The following is a 15,452-nucleotide window of genomic DNA, read 5'->3' as shown; positions in this document are numbered from 1 at the left end:
TCAAGAACAGATGAGTAATGGAATTTTTTAAGGCAAGAACATTTGAGTATTGCCATTTTCATATGGTTCAACCTAACAAATAATCTTTAATAATGTATTTCATAACAGTATTAAAATAAGTCTGAAGATATTTTGAAAACAAGATAGCCAACTTTTACATCAACCTCTTGTCAATTTTTTAGAAGTTTAAAACAATTACTAGTGGGATATCATAATCTTCAGGGGAAAAGGAATGCTTGTGAAGCCCCAAAGGTCTTAATCGAAGAATGAAATTGAGCCATGGATCTAGAGACAAGAGATTATGGACTGAAAAGCTTCATGCTTCCCCAGTGTCTCTGGATCCTGTTTTTGCTCCCTCTCTATTGTAACCCCTTTTCCTCTCCTGACTGCTATACTTTCCTGAAGCTTCTTTTTTTCTTTTTTTTTTTTAAGATTGGGACCTGGGCTAACAACTGTTGCCAATCTTCTGTTTTGTTTTTGTTTTTTAAGGATTGGCACCTGGGCTAACATCTGTTGCCAATTTTTTTTTTTTTTTCTGCTTTATCTCCCCAAACCCCCACCCTGTACACAGTCGTATATATCTTAGTTGCAGGTCCTTCTAGTTGTGGGATGTGGGATGCCGCCTCAACATGGCCTGACGAGCGGTGCCATGTCCGCGCCCAGGATCTGAACCCTGGGCCGCCGCAGCGGAGCGCACGAACTTAACCACTCAGCCACGGAGCCGACCCCTCCTGAAGCTTCTTAATGGCACTGAGAAGGAATGAAGACTCCCTCTTAACCCTGGAAAAGCCTAGAATAGGAGCTTAGGCCAGAAACTACCTAGATTTCAGCAGGGCAAATTCTTTTTTCCTTGACATGCTTCTCCTTGGGTTCAGTTTTTTTTAATCTCCTCCCGCCATCACAGATAAAAGACCTTGGGGAACATGATTAGAGTATGAGCCTGGGGAAAGGGGGCCAAAGAAACTCACTTTCAGTCTAAGTCAGGAGTTTTCAAATTGTTCAAATGTGCCTTGGGCATAGGAATGGGAATTACAAGGGGAGGCTTCTTCCTGTTTCCAATAGCTCCTTTTTTTTCGCTAGGAAAGATTCACCCTGAGCTAACATCTATTGCCTATCTTCCTCTCTTGTTTTCTCTTTTTTCCCCTCTACAAAGCCCCAGTACATAGTTGTGTATTCTAGTTGTAAGTCCTTCTAGTTCTTCTGTGAGCCACCACCACAGCAAGGCTACTGACAGATGAGTAGTGGGGTTCCATCCCTGGGAAGTGAACCCGGGTCACCAAAGCAGAGTGCACCAAACTTTAAATACTAGGCCATCAGAGCTGGCTCTCAACAGCTCTACTTTAATATTTTGTATATTGGATTTCAATATACAATTTCACTAGGGAAAAAAAGGAGAGTTCGGTTGCTTTAAAAAAAGGTTAAGGCAGTGGTCTATCTATAGTTTAGGTTTCAAATGGGAAAAACGAGCTTTTCATTTTCACATGTATCTAGTATAGCATATTAGGGCAGGAGGTTCTAGACAGGAGTACTGAGCCAAATACTCAATAATAGAGTGATTCTTTCCAGGTTATCCTCTGCATGCACGCTTAGAAACATTAACAGACTGGCTGCTAGGTGAGGATTTGGGTATTCAGGACTGCTCCTATCTTCCTCTCCTTTGGAGACATTCCTTTTCACCTACCTCATTTTCCTTATCCCAAAAGAATTTAAATCACACATTAAGGTAGCCAAGAGGAAATAAAATCTATATAAATAAAATTTGGAACAAATGGCTATTTGAAAATTGGTTTTTAACATGGAAAACATAAACAAACCTGTTGTTGCACACTATACAAGGCCTGCTGAGGTTGTGAGTATTGCTGGGAAAAAAAACAGACATTAGTTTTACTGATTCTCAGAAAGTGATATACATACATACATACAAATACATAACCAGAATTACACTGAAAAAAACTTTCTGTAACAGGTAAACTTCATCTAAAATATACAAAATGGTGATTACTTATACTCAGATCCATCAAGAACTGAATTTTGTTCACATAATCAAAGTATAAGAACTGTTCAATTTAAGAATTTAAAAATTTTGACTATGCAACTACACTTCTCTGTTATGTCCTGGGCATATGTAATTATTATCACTAGGAAAAAACAATAAATATTTATAATAAAAACCCACAAGTATTCATTCTTCAAAAACTAAAGGTACCTACCCTGGCCACTCAGATTTGACAGTTTTCTGTCACATATTAAAATCTATCAAAAATTCACCTGTTGCAATGCAGCTGCTGCAGCTGCGGCTTGTTGCTGCAAGGCTGCAGTCTGAGTTAACTGATAGTTTGCTGGGGTTTGTGTGGTAAGGCCCGCTGCTGCCAATGCGGTTTGCTGTGTATAAATGGTAGGAGATGCTCCAAGAAGTGATGGCTGCTGAACACCCAATGCAGCTAAAATGAGATTAAAAAGAGGGGGGAAAAAATCAAGATTATTTGAAACCTTTCCAGAAACTTTTCATGAGTGTTTAGTTATGGGTCATGGTCTGCCACACTGTCTGGCAAAAACCTAAAGAAAAATTTCAGTAATGCTTGTTGACGTGTTGAATTTAACTGACTCATGTCCTACTCCAGATTCCAATGGCTTAATATTAAATGTTCATGTCATGAAAGATATAAGAAAACATTATTCTATAAAATTAAACTACAAAATGAACCCAACCAACCTTACCTAGACCAAGGGGCTAAAATACCCTCAAGAAGTATTTTTAGGAAGAAGTATAGAAAATAATCTAATTTTACTAATATAGAATTTACTGTTTTATCTTCAAGCAGATGAGAATCATATATTTAGGACAGTGTTGCTGGAAGTGATCCATCCTGAAAACTTCCTAGTGGACAGAATTTTCTACTTTGCATAAAGAATTGTATAATGAGGAAACAGACAACAACACTTGAAAAGCACAAAAAGTTTCTACTATTAGTGCACTACTGTACTGAGCAATGAGAGAGAAAAGTAACCACACAGTGACTTAAAATGATTATCTGCTTAAACCAAAAAATTGGGGGGAGACCTCAGAATAACAAACTCAGATATTTAACGTTTAATCTATGCTTAGACAAGGCTAAAAGCTGAAGAAAACATGAGAAAAATTTTACTTGATGCTTTTACGTAATTTCATTAAATGCAAAAAAGCAATCAACTGGGGGCCACCCAGGAGGCATAGCGGTTAAGTTTGCACATTCCGCTTCAGTGGCCTGGGTTTTGCTGGTTCGGATCCCAGGTGCGGACCTACGCACCGTTTGTCAAGCCATGCTGTGGCAGGCATCCCACTTATGAAATAGAGGAAGATGGGCATGGACGTTAGCTCAGGGCCAATCTTCCTCAGCAAAAAGAGGAGGATTGGCAGCAGATGTTAGCTCAGGGCTAACATCTCAAAAAGAAAAGGCAATCAACTAAAAATTGTGGTCTAGCACTGCACTTCCCCAAATTGTATTTCATGGAAAAATGACTAGCTTCCCAGAACATAAAAGTTTGAAAAAAGGGAGTCCAAGGTTTATAAAGTTTGGGAAACAGTGAATTAAGCACATATTTTTACTGCAGGATTTCTCAGAACCTTTAATACACCACTAAGGAGTATGAATCTCAAAGAGGTTGCCATAAAAGCAATATTTGTTCATGGAACACCCCCTTTTCCAAAGCATGTTGTTTGTAACTGAGAATAACGTGAAAAAATGCTGCTCTATAACTATCAGTTAATAACCCTACAGAAAGAACAATATTGTGCTTTACAGGAAAACAACAGAAGAGCATTAATGTACTAACCAAAGCACCTTGTCTAGAATATCCCAGAAAATTTTTAGAAGTGCGAGGTTCATCACAAACCAGTTGTTTATGAGTCTAGATTAATTTTACTCAAAAATAAAACAAACCAACAATAACAAAGTAAGACAAAAGCAAACAAAAACCCCAGAAATCATGGTGGAATTCTTGAATATTATCAATTATCCCTGCTAAAACAGTGAAAAACACTGATTTTTAAAAATTACAAGACCAGGAGAGAAAGAGGAGAACCTAAGGGGGGAAAAAAATCTTCCAAATGTCTTAAATACACACTGTGAAATCCTTACCACGCTACTTTTTATTTTCCCTTTTGTTTTTAAGGTAAATCATTTAACGTAAAAGATGTCACAGATGGGCAGGAAGTAGAAACCAGGACTGACTAAATGAATTTAAACAGAAAGAAGTAGGGAATATCTTAACACCAATGTAAGTTCAAAATGAGATTAACTGCAATGAGAATAGAGAAAAAGGTACCAAAATCTAGGCCACAGGTTCTGACCAGTGGGTCTTGTTCACCTTCTGAAATTGTATGCAAAATTGCTGATAAGAAAGTCCAAAACTTTGATCAGATTTTCAATTATGGATTGAAGTGGACCTATAAAGGTTATGCACCGCTATTCTAGGATAACAGAAGCAAAATTCTCATTGTAAACACCAGACAGGGAAAGACCTTAGGAAAAATTATTAGTATTTTAAATTCTAAGAATGACATGTTCTGCATTTGACAAAGGTAACATCCGTGATTCAAATATCATACCCATCTCCTTTATCCATCTGAGCTCTGACTTCAGATCTGCTCTACTTCACTCTGCTGGTATCAATTTCCAGAACCCTGGATAGTACTGATAGTGGCCACAGCAGAACTCAGAGCCGAATATCTCAGAAAATCTATTTTCTTCCTATAGTTTTTCTAGGTATTCCAGACCCTGGCAGCATACAGCACCCCAGCATTAAGTAGGTGGGATAACAGCTGATACCTACACATCTCTTTTCTACTGCTGATAGTCAATATGATGAGTCAGAAACTACAAAAATAGATTAATTGGTAATGAAGGGTTCAATTGGTAGGAGAAATTCATGGGAAGAAAATTTATTTTCCACTGGAGTTGCTTCATACCACTAACCAGTTAATTCAAATTTTGTGGAAACCACTGTACATGTGATTGTGGCTTTTATAAGTCTATAAAACAGCTCTTTTTAAAACTCATTATGTTTGAGATTTTTATCTCAATAAAGTATATTTCCTTAATATTTATTAATGCTCCCCTTTCTTGTGGATATCTGAGAAGCTATTCTTGAATATCTGTACATAGCATTCTCCATTCTTCTTGTGAATTTTTATAATCAATATTCTGCAAAATAATTCTGTAACTTGCAAAGTACAAAGGCATTTATCTCTAATTTAATCTTTCTCCCTACGTAAGTGGCCAAACACTTGTCACGAGAAGACCTCTTCCAATTATCCACGTTGGAATAGTGTGTTCATTTACCTGTACCTGATTCAATATGATTGCTGAAGGTCTTGTCACCCATCTGAAACATCTTATCGCTATGTATCAGTACTTTCACAGACAAATCTATGAAATGAGCCCTGAATGACCACACGCTACCAGGTAAATAAGTAAATTTAAGGGCTAAGTTTTCTTACACATTTCAGCACAAATGTAAAACATGTTATTTTATAAAATGTAAAATCAGTTTCATATGACTGAAAATTTCATGTCATGACATACTAGTAATTATTTACTCAATACCAGTGAACACACCACTAAAACACAAGAAGAACCTGTCCATTGTCTGTTGTCCCTTGATCTTATAAAACTCACTTTTATTTATTTGTTTTTGGGTGAGGGAGATTGGCCTTGAGCTAACATGTGTTGCCAAATCTTCTTTTTTTGCTCGAGGCAGACTGTACCTGAACTAACATCTGTGCCAATCTTTCTCTACTTTATATGTGGGATGCCACCACAGCATGGCTTGATGAGCAGTGTGTAGGTCCGTGCCTGGGATCCAAACCCGTGAACTCTTGGCCACTGAAGCTGAGCGCATGAACTTAACCACTATGGCACCAGGCCAGCCTCTAAAACTCACTTTTATTTATTTTATTTTATTTTATTTTTTTAAGGAAGAGTAGCCCTGAGCTAACTACTGACAATCCTCCACTTTTTGCTGAGGAAGACTGGCCCTGAGCCAACATCTATGCTCATCCTCCACCACTCTATATGTGGGACACCTACCACAGCATAGCTTTTGCCAAGGGGTGCCATGTCTGCACCCAGGATCCGAACTGGCAAACCCCAGGCCACTGAGAAGTGGAACATGCAAATTCAACCGCTGTGCCAGCTGTGCCACCGGGCCGGCCCATCACTTTTAAATTTAAAAAATCCTTATTACCTTTACACCATGGTGTTATATCTTTACTAAGATGAGTCATCCTTCTGAAACAATGAATAAAATTCGAAACCTCAAACTAACTCGAGAAACTTTGTTTTTTCACCTTTTGCAAAATTATTTAAAGCACTAGTCAAGCAATGTTTTATCCTATGAAATTTCCATATATTCATATATGTTCAAAAAGCAATCTCATGCTATCTGGAGAAAAAAACAACATGAAAATGTGAGGGATTCTCTTTCTAACTTACGGATTTACTAAAATACTTATAAACGCAGGTTTTAAATCAAGTGAACAAACCTTCTAATTGTCATCTTCTACTCAATATCCTTCCTAAAACGTGATCTTTAAATATTAGATTTCACACAAATACAAAACCTTGGATGCTCCCATGTACAGATAACTTTCTTACAACCAGAGAACTCCTTGGTCAATCCATTGCTGTGGCTTTCGAGGTTCTATTCTAAGCCCATAACGTACCCAATGACTGGAAATAATTGTTACCTTTTAAGAATAAGAAATTAAGGCATTATGGGGCCAGCCTCGTGGTTGAGTGGCTAAGTTCACACGCTCTGCTTCAACGGCCCAGGGTTTCACTGGTTCGATTCCTGGGCGCAGACCTATCACCACTCGTCAGGCCATGGTGAGGCAGCATCCCATGTGCCACAACTAGGAGGACCCACAACTAAAATATACAACTATGTACTGGGGGACTTTGGGGAGAAGAAAGAAAAATAAAATCTTAAAAAAAAAGAATATCACAAAAAAAAAATTAAGGCATTAAAAATAAGAAATGAAGAACAAGAAATGAAGGGTGTCAAAAGGTACACACTTCTAGGGATATGAAAATAAATAAGTCATGAAGATGTCAATAAAAGAAGAAATTAAGGCACAAAATAGTATTTTAAATATAACATGTTCCAAGTGTTGTAACCTTCTATAATTGCATTGTTCCCTAAACTAGTTACCAGCCATGTGCAGGTATTTCACCTTAGTGAAAATTAAATAAAAATTAGAAAATTAAATAAAATTAGAGATTCAGTTCCTCAGTCACACTAACCCACATTTCAAGTGCTCAATAGCCATATCTGGATAGTGGCTACCCTATGAGACAATGAAGATTGGTACAGAATTTATCCATCATCACAGAAAGTTCTACTTAGTGGACAGTGCTGTTCCATAAGAAAGAGGCAAAGCCTTAACTAAATCAATGTTATACACGGTTCTTACAGTCTCTATAAAGATTAATATCCTAGCAGACTATAGCTCTTCCACTCTCCTGAACTCCCACTGAAGTAATGACTAGTAATCTTGGCCAGTCTCTTCAAGCAATTGTTGGTCAACCCTCCTAGGCAGCTGAAGATACCATTTGTAAAACATCATAAGATTCCTTCCATCCCTAATTGCCTCTGATATTTACCTAGTTCTCGACCCCATCAAGGAGACTTGTATCACCCAAAGTTAACACTCCAACTCTCACTGTTACTTTCAATACATTTTTAGCTATAACAGATCAAAACTATTTCCCAGATCATAAAACACACGTACAAGAGAAGCCACAAGTGCATAAACATTCAAGTGTCGTACAGTCAACTCAGGACAGAGATGGGGCACTCACTGGCTCATGGTATGGTACATTCATGCAGCTCTCACTGGATGAAAGCACAAGGCACGCTCAGAGGACGAGGAAAAAAATATGCATCAACAACGTGCCTTAATAGATTTTATGTGCTTTTACTTAAAAAAAGTTTTAGAGACAATTTGCTATTACATAGCACTAATACGATCTAAAAAGGGTAAGCCCACACCAGTAGCAATCCTCCTTTTCTCCCAAAGGAGTTTGAAACACCCACCTCTATTAAGGGTTAATTAATGTAAGTGAAGTATACACAGTACATCAGCTATTATTTGTTTGAAAAAGACCATCAATCTTGGAATTTAACAATTTCAGCTGCTGATTCAAGAGACTGCGGTTTTAGAAAATGACCACTTGGACCACAATGAAGACACAGGAAAAATGGAGTCACAGTTAAAACACCGTACTGGTATTAGCTTCAGTCACCTGTGTTAATGCACCACATATCACTAGTTCTAACTCCTGAACTAGTTCATTTTTCTCTATAGCCAGAATGCAGTCATCTCACAAATGGTCAAAAGAACTGAGGGAGAAAGTAGGTCTGAATCTGCTAAATCCACCCCCACACTTAAATAGTGTTGCAATTATATACATGTACACATGCAAATATGTAGAGTCAAACATATGGAAGGTACCCTTAGTCAATATAATCGATCTAAGGGCTATTTAAAGATTCAATCAGTGGTTTACCAGCTCTGTCTCTCAAGGTCTCTTTAAACAACAGAAAACTGTTGTGTCTTCAAACCTAAAAGTTCTGGTCCCAAGTAGGACTGCCACTGAATACACACCACAGCACTTTAGCTAGGAGATGGAAAAACAGGGTAAATGTTGAGAACAAGTATTTCAGTGTGGAAGAAACGAGAAATGGGGCTGGAAACACAGAAGACCCTGGTATTCTAAAAGTCCTTAAAGATATTTTTGCAAATGAATAATAGAGTAATGGAAGATACAATGAACCACAACTCCGAGGTCCTAACATTGACTCTTCTGTGACATTCTCTGAGACCTAAAGAAATTTCTTCATCGTTCTAAGGCTCAATATCGTCATCTGTCAGAGAGGAGTTGACACAGAAGCTAGCTCAGGCTCCATCCAGCTTTGAAAAATTCTGTGATTTAGATAGGAATTATGCTTTAGGAATATCAATACATCTGACAGATATATTGGAGCTGGCAGAGCAACAAGAAGCAGCATATCCAGTAAGTAAGCTTAAGAGAAAGCCAGTAAAAGCAGTTAAAACTAAATAAAGGATAATACATATAGAGCATCACCACCAAGTGCTTCCGGACTTAAACAAAGGATCTATGGTAAGCACTACGGATTAGGATATAAAGGTTTGGGAAAAAGTATGGAAGGGCCTGAAAGTTAGGTGAGAAACTCTGACATAAGAGCTATAGGCAATTGGGGCTGGCCCCGTGCCCGAGTGGTTAAGTTCGCGTGCTCCGCTGCAGGCGGCCCAGTGTTTCGTTGGTTCGAATCCTGGGCACGGACATGGCACTGCTCGTCAAACGACGCTGAGGCAGCGTCCCACATGCCACAACTAGAAGGACCCACAACAAAGAATATACAACTATGTACTGGGGGGCTTTGGGGAGAAAAAGGAAAAAAATAAAAATTTTTAAAAAAGAGCTGGAGGCAAGAGACAGCTGCCACTGCTGCAGTTACCCAAATGTGAAGTGCAAGAGTCTAAATGTAAATGGAGGAGTATAGTCAAGGCATTTTCAAAGGGGAAAAAAGTCAAGGTTTGATATGATTGAATATGGAAAAGAAAATTAAAGGTGACAAATAATGCCATCTAGGAATTACTGACTCTAACTAAACAGGCTCAACATTAAAATTAATCAGAAACAATTACAATACTGATTCTTCAATTTTACAACAGATTTCAGCAATAAACTGCTAGTGTGAAAGCTTTAAGGTTTTTTTTTTCTTTTTTGAGGAAGACTGGCCCTGAGCTAACATCCATGCCCATCTTCCTTCCCTTTACATGTGGGACGCCTACCACAGCATGGCTTGCCAAGTGGTGCCATGTCTGCACCAGGGATCCGAACCAACGAATCCCGGGCTGCCGAGAAGCGGAACATGCAAACTTAACCTCTGTGCCACCGGGCCGGCCCCCCAAGTTTTTAATATTATTTTAAATATCTCATCTATATGAATGCACTGAAATTTTCAAATCACTGGTTAGTTGAGAATTTCCAGTTAGTACAAATGCAAAATAACTTTGTTAGAAAATGGAATAGCAAAGGCATTAGCTGAACAAAGCCATGTTAAGCTATATAGAAAAAGGAAATTGTGGTAATTTTTACATGCTTTCAGGAAAAAATGAGTCAGAAATACAGGCACAAAGAACAAAATATTTCATCGAGTTGAATTATTCAGTTAACCTTTTTCTGTTAAAAGATCATCTGATTTATGACAGTGGCCTCTGATACTAATGTATCTGGCATGTTTCAATCGGTACCTATATATTTTTTAAACTGACGCCTACACTATTACCCCAATTAAGTCCTTTTAGGTCCTTTGTTCTTCTCAAATTTCTTCTCAAATTATATTTGAAGCCGCCAGGAGAAAACTTAAAGGAGAAAATGTAAGGTATTACACTAGGTTAAAATGTTCTCCATTGAGGTTAGGTGTAAATAAGACATATTTTAATTCCCTCAGGATTGAAAAAAACTTAACTCTGAAGAAATTTGCATGGCTCTGAGAATCAGCTTTAGTAAGACAAAATAATACTCAAAAAGACTTTAAAATGAAGGCAAGAAAACATCAGGCTTTGAGGAAGCAGCCCAAAATACAACACCTAGAAACTAAATATTTTTTTTAAAAAGTATCACTACGGAGTTTCATTTAGAACCTACTCCAGGATTTCTATAGGTAAGGTAAGTGTAGATACTAACAAAACACCTGCCTACTTACTGAAGTCATGAAGTATCAATAAAATTTCAGATTTTGAACTCTGATTAATGATAGGGCCAAGAAAATCTGTAAATAATTTCTTACAGCACAAATACAAGCTCTATTTGCACAAATTTTATTATTTACATTTGGATCCTCTCTTGCCAAATATGGAAACAGAGACCTATATATACAATTGACTGTCTTTGACAAGTTTTGTTGTTGTTGTTGTTGCTTGAGGAAGACTGGCCCTGAGCTAACATCCTTTCCCATCCTCCTCTGCTTTATACGTGGGACGCCTACCACAGCATGGTGTGCCAAGCGGTGCCATGTCTGCACCTGGGATCCAAACCAGCGAACCCCGGGCCGCAGAGAAGTGGAACGTGCGCACTTAACCGCTGCGCCACCATGCTGGTCCCTGTCTTTGCCAAGTTTTATAAACCTTTGGTCTTTCCTTTGCTCAGTCTTAAAATAAAAACGAGAGAGTATAATGTATATTTAAGTAATTACAATACAAATGTTAAGAGCTATAAACAACAGAATTCTACCATAATGGCTATTTTAGTGGAACAATACAGATATAAATTTAAAACAAATTATATGTAGAAAAAGCCAGGTAAAACATGTTTACTTTACCAAAATACCAGTATATAGCACTTGTGTCTGGACACACAGTAGTTGCTAATTAATTCCTGTTTCATCAGTAAGTCACTACCAGGTTCTCCATTATTTAACATAGAGGAGAGATATTTGGATATGAATTAAATATAATCTCTAACTATTATTTCATACTATTTCCACTTGCCTACAGGACTAACTATAGACCATTTAACCCCCAAATAATGAGTAATTAAAATAAAAACCCTAGTGTCCATTTCTTTAAGGAGAAAGGTCGCCTACATAACTAGATAATCACGTCCATCAAATTTTAGAACATCCAAGTTAGAAGATCACAGCGCCTCTGCAACTGACCTCTCGAATTACAAAATACATATTTTAAGTAAAACACAGCAAAAAACTAGTATCAGATATGTCATAAATCAATTTAACAGAATAACCTGCAACTTTTCTGAGTATTCAAAGAAACTCAAAACTTCATTCTACAGAATCCTTGGGAAACTTAATTGTTTTAAGGTTCAAACCGTTAAGTCAAGAAATGGTAGAAAAAATTTCTTCCTACGAGCAATGAGAAGAAACTTACCGAAACAAATATGTTCAATGACATTTTTTATTTTGAAAATGTAAACATTCTGTTGCTCCTTTTATATCTATCTTTTTCCTTTACTTGATAAATTCTTTAGAGTTCATTTTTCTACTTTAAAACCAAACAACTGAAAACCACAATCATACAGAACGTTTCATAAAGTATGGATTTTTATATTTATTTTTAAACATAACTTGTGAATGAATATCGACACCTTAACATACCAAATGAGGTAAACTCTATGTAACGAATGAGAATCAATTAAAAGTTAATCAATTTACTGTTTGAAAAACTATAAAACTGTCCAAACTGCTGTGTAAAACAGATTTTTTTGCTGGTTCATCTATGAATTTTTAGAAGCTCCACAAATAAAAGACACATTATTTGCGAACATTTTACAATATTAGGCATAGCCTAACTCTCATAGTTAGAACACATCCTCCCCACATTTACAGTCCATGTGTTCAGTGGCCTGACCTGGCTGCGATACCGCAGTGGCTGTAAACTGAGTAGCCCATGGCGGATTCTTCTGTCCTCCAAACTGAGCCATGATGAAAGAGGAAAAAAACCTTCCCTCGTTTTTCTTCTAGAGCAGCGATCTATTAAGAAAGGATTCACATTTTAAAGTTCAACCAAACTATAACTATCATAAAAGTATTATTTTAAAGAAATATTTGTCAGGGGCATCTTCATAGGTCTGGGTATAAATAATAAGGGGCCATGTGAATGTCCAACATGCAGCGAAAACATTTTACGTCAAGTAGTTCACCAAAAGAACCCAATTATATGACATTAGGGGAAGCCTTACAAAAAAGGCACTTCTTTCGGAGACTACACAAGACCATCTGCTGTGGTCTCCCCAATTCTTAACAATAAGTTCACAGCTTTATGTTCAAAGGCAATATCGCCTGCGTGTTTCTTTTGGCAGAGCTGGGGAATGAAAGTGATGAAATCAGTAACGGAAATTGGGACGAAACACAGAATAAAGTTATTTAAGAATACCATTTAGCTAACGAACATCTCCTTACTTTCTCGAGCAGGAAAGGAACTGGGGGCTCCTTTTCTCTCCCTACCCTCGAGGGGAAAGACAGTTGAATTAACGGATGCGCCTTCAAGAACCGCCCTGAAAACCCCTCCCCCAAAATCAGGCCAGAAAAGGCGAAGATCTCAGCCCGCGTCCCCTCGCCTTCCCCCCGCGCCTCAGACAGGCCGGAGCTCTGCCATCCATCTTCCTCCAACCCCGGCTGCTCGCGGGCCGCAGACCAAAGAAGGCGGACTCCTCCGTCCCACAGGACTGGGAGCGGCGCCAAGAGGGGTGATACTGGGAGCCCGGGTCCCCTTAACGTCCGGGCCGGGCGGAGAAAGCCTCCATCCCCGAAAAGCCGCGCCGCCGCCGCTGCCCCGACGCCCCGGGCCGGAAACCAGCAGGCTAAAGCCGCGGCGGCTCAGGAACGAGGGCGACCGGCAGACACTCCGGGACCGCCAGGCCGAGGCCGAGCGGCGCTGCGGGCACCTGAGGGGCCGCGGGCAAAAGAGCGAGGCGTGGGGGAGGGGCCGGCCGCGCGGGGCCTGCTCCGACCCGCACAAAAGGGACGGCGTCCCTCCCGCCCCAGTCCCACGAGTCCCACCGTCGCCGGCCTATGGACGCCGTGCTACCAAAACGGTGGCTCCCGAAGCTTTCGCAGATCCGACAGGACGTTAAGAACACCGGCTCGGCGGCCCGCCGCTCCAACCGCGAGGACCAGACCTTCACCTGAATCGGGTCCCGGCTAACACCGAAGCCATTTCAAACCCATCAGCCTTAGGCGCATGCGCCAACTTCCCCCTGTTCCTCCACGCCTCTCCCCTCCTCCCTGTCTCTCCGGGGAACGGCGCTTACGGATATACGTTCTACGTGCGCGCTCCTCACCTCGCCTTCCGTACGCCCACCTCTCACTACGCGGCTAGAACCAGAGCGCGCCTAAGAAGGGTTACCTTGGCTTTGCATAACAATAAGCAGGGCTGTGTCAACGCGCAAGCTCTAAGGGAAAGACTTTGAGAGTGTGGGAAGGAAAGAATCTGCAGTCACGTGATCTGATGAGGCCGCCGCCATTTTGTATATTTTCGCCATTTTTGTTTTTTCTTCTAGTTCAAGTGCTTGGAAGAAAGTAATTGGAAGAAAGGGTATATCCTGTGGCATCTTCTGTTTTTAAAAATTAAGATGAACTTTGCTTAACATATAATTCACTGTTTTAAATATTTTATATTGTACAATTCAGTGGCTTTTAGTATATTCATAAGGTTGGGTACCCATCATCACCTCCACCCTTAAAAGAAACCCCTACTCTTTGAGGAGTGACTCCTTAATCCCTTCTCCCTCCAGCCCCGGCAACCGCTAATTGGCTGTCTCTGTGCGTTTGCCTGTCCTGGGCATTTTATTTTAATGGAATCCTATGATATATGGCCTTTGTGTATGACTTCTGTAACTTACTATATTGTTTCCAAGATTCTTTTGGCATGTATCAGTACTTCATTCCATTTTATGGCTAAAACTATTCTTTTAAATGGATAATACCACATTTTGTTTATTCATTTTGTAACAGCCTAAAGGGACCTTCTGCTGGCTGCAAAAACAAGCCAACAGTCCAGAGGCAAGGTGATAGGAGAGAAAAGGGTCTTTATTACAGCTTGCCAGCAAGGGGGAAGATGGCAGACTAGTGTCCTAATGAACCATCTTAAAACTACAAAATTTTGAAGCGGTTATATAGAGCAAATGGGCTGAAGGGGCAGGGGTCTCAGGATGTGGACCATCTGGTGTTGTAGTCCTTGGGACTCCAGATCATCCCTTCCTCTTGTCACTGGTGATAGATCCCAGCAGAAGGCTTTCTCCTCAGGGTTGTTACATCCCTGGGAAAACTTAAGAGAACAAAATTATTGCCTTATTGAAATAGGGAGGTCTAAGTATAAGCCAAGACTACAAAAATAGAAGAGCATGCATATTTCTCACAAGCAGGTGTATACTTATGTAGGCTATGTGCAACCCAGAGTATTGCTGACAAGGAGTGGGGGTGTCTTGTGGCTTGGGGTCATTTAAAGTCCTCAGTGGTTCCCTTCTATAAGATGGCTTCCCTCATGCTGACCTATGTTAACCAAGGGCTGCATTTATGTTAGCTTTCAGGCAGCACTAACAATTGGTCGGTTGAACATTTGGGTTGTCTCCACTTTTTGGCTATTACGAATAGTACTGCTATGAACATTCACATACAAGTTATTGTTTGAACTCTTGTTGTCAGTTCTCTTAGGTGTATACCTAGGAGTAGGACTCTGGATCACAAGGACATTGTATTAAGTGGAGTCAACTTTTTTCAGGAACATCTGACCTGTTTTCACAGTGGCTACAGCTGTTTACATTTCCATGAGCAATATACCACATCCTCCCCAACTTTTATTTTCCTTTTTGAAAATTATTATTATAGCTATCCTAGTGGGTGTGAGGTGGTTTTGAATAGTATTT

General features: G+C 39.5%; 1 protein-coding gene across 5 annotated transcripts in view; it reads right to left on the bottom strand.

The window, feature by feature from the left end:
* Positions 1–13,976, bottom strand: part of CCAR1 (cell division cycle and apoptosis regulator 1) — a 52,247-nt gene extending 38,271 nt beyond the window's left edge. Inside the window, exons 1-4 of one of the 5 annotated variants that reach the window (XM_070564363.1) lie at positions 13,869–13,976; positions 12,437–12,558; positions 2,269–2,441; positions 1,815–1,859 (exon numbers count right to left, since the gene is read on the bottom strand). In XM_070564363.1, the coding sequence (XP_070420464.1) occupies positions 1,815–1,859; positions 2,269–2,441; positions 12,437–12,509 (291 nt within the window). In that variant the 5' untranslated portion in view covers positions 12,510–12,558; positions 13,869–13,976. Of the gene's footprint in view, positions 1–1,814; positions 1,860–2,268; positions 2,442–12,436; positions 12,559–12,987; positions 13,845–13,868 lie in introns of those variants that run through there. The other 4 variants (XM_008530177.2, XM_008530175.2, XM_008530178.2 and 1 more) reach the window with 4 other exon arrangements.
* Between the last annotated feature and the right edge of the window lie 1,476 nt (positions 13,977–15,452).

The sequence above is a fragment of the Equus przewalskii genome, chromosome 1 (assembly GCF_037783145.1).
Source record: "Equus przewalskii isolate Varuska chromosome 1, EquPr2, whole genome shotgun sequence".
In the NCBI taxonomy this organism is placed as follows: Eukaryota; Metazoa; Chordata; class Mammalia; order Perissodactyla; family Equidae; genus Equus; species Equus przewalskii.
The sequence above is the reverse complement of the archived record's forward strand: the minus strand, read 5'-3'. Positions and strand labels throughout refer to the sequence as shown.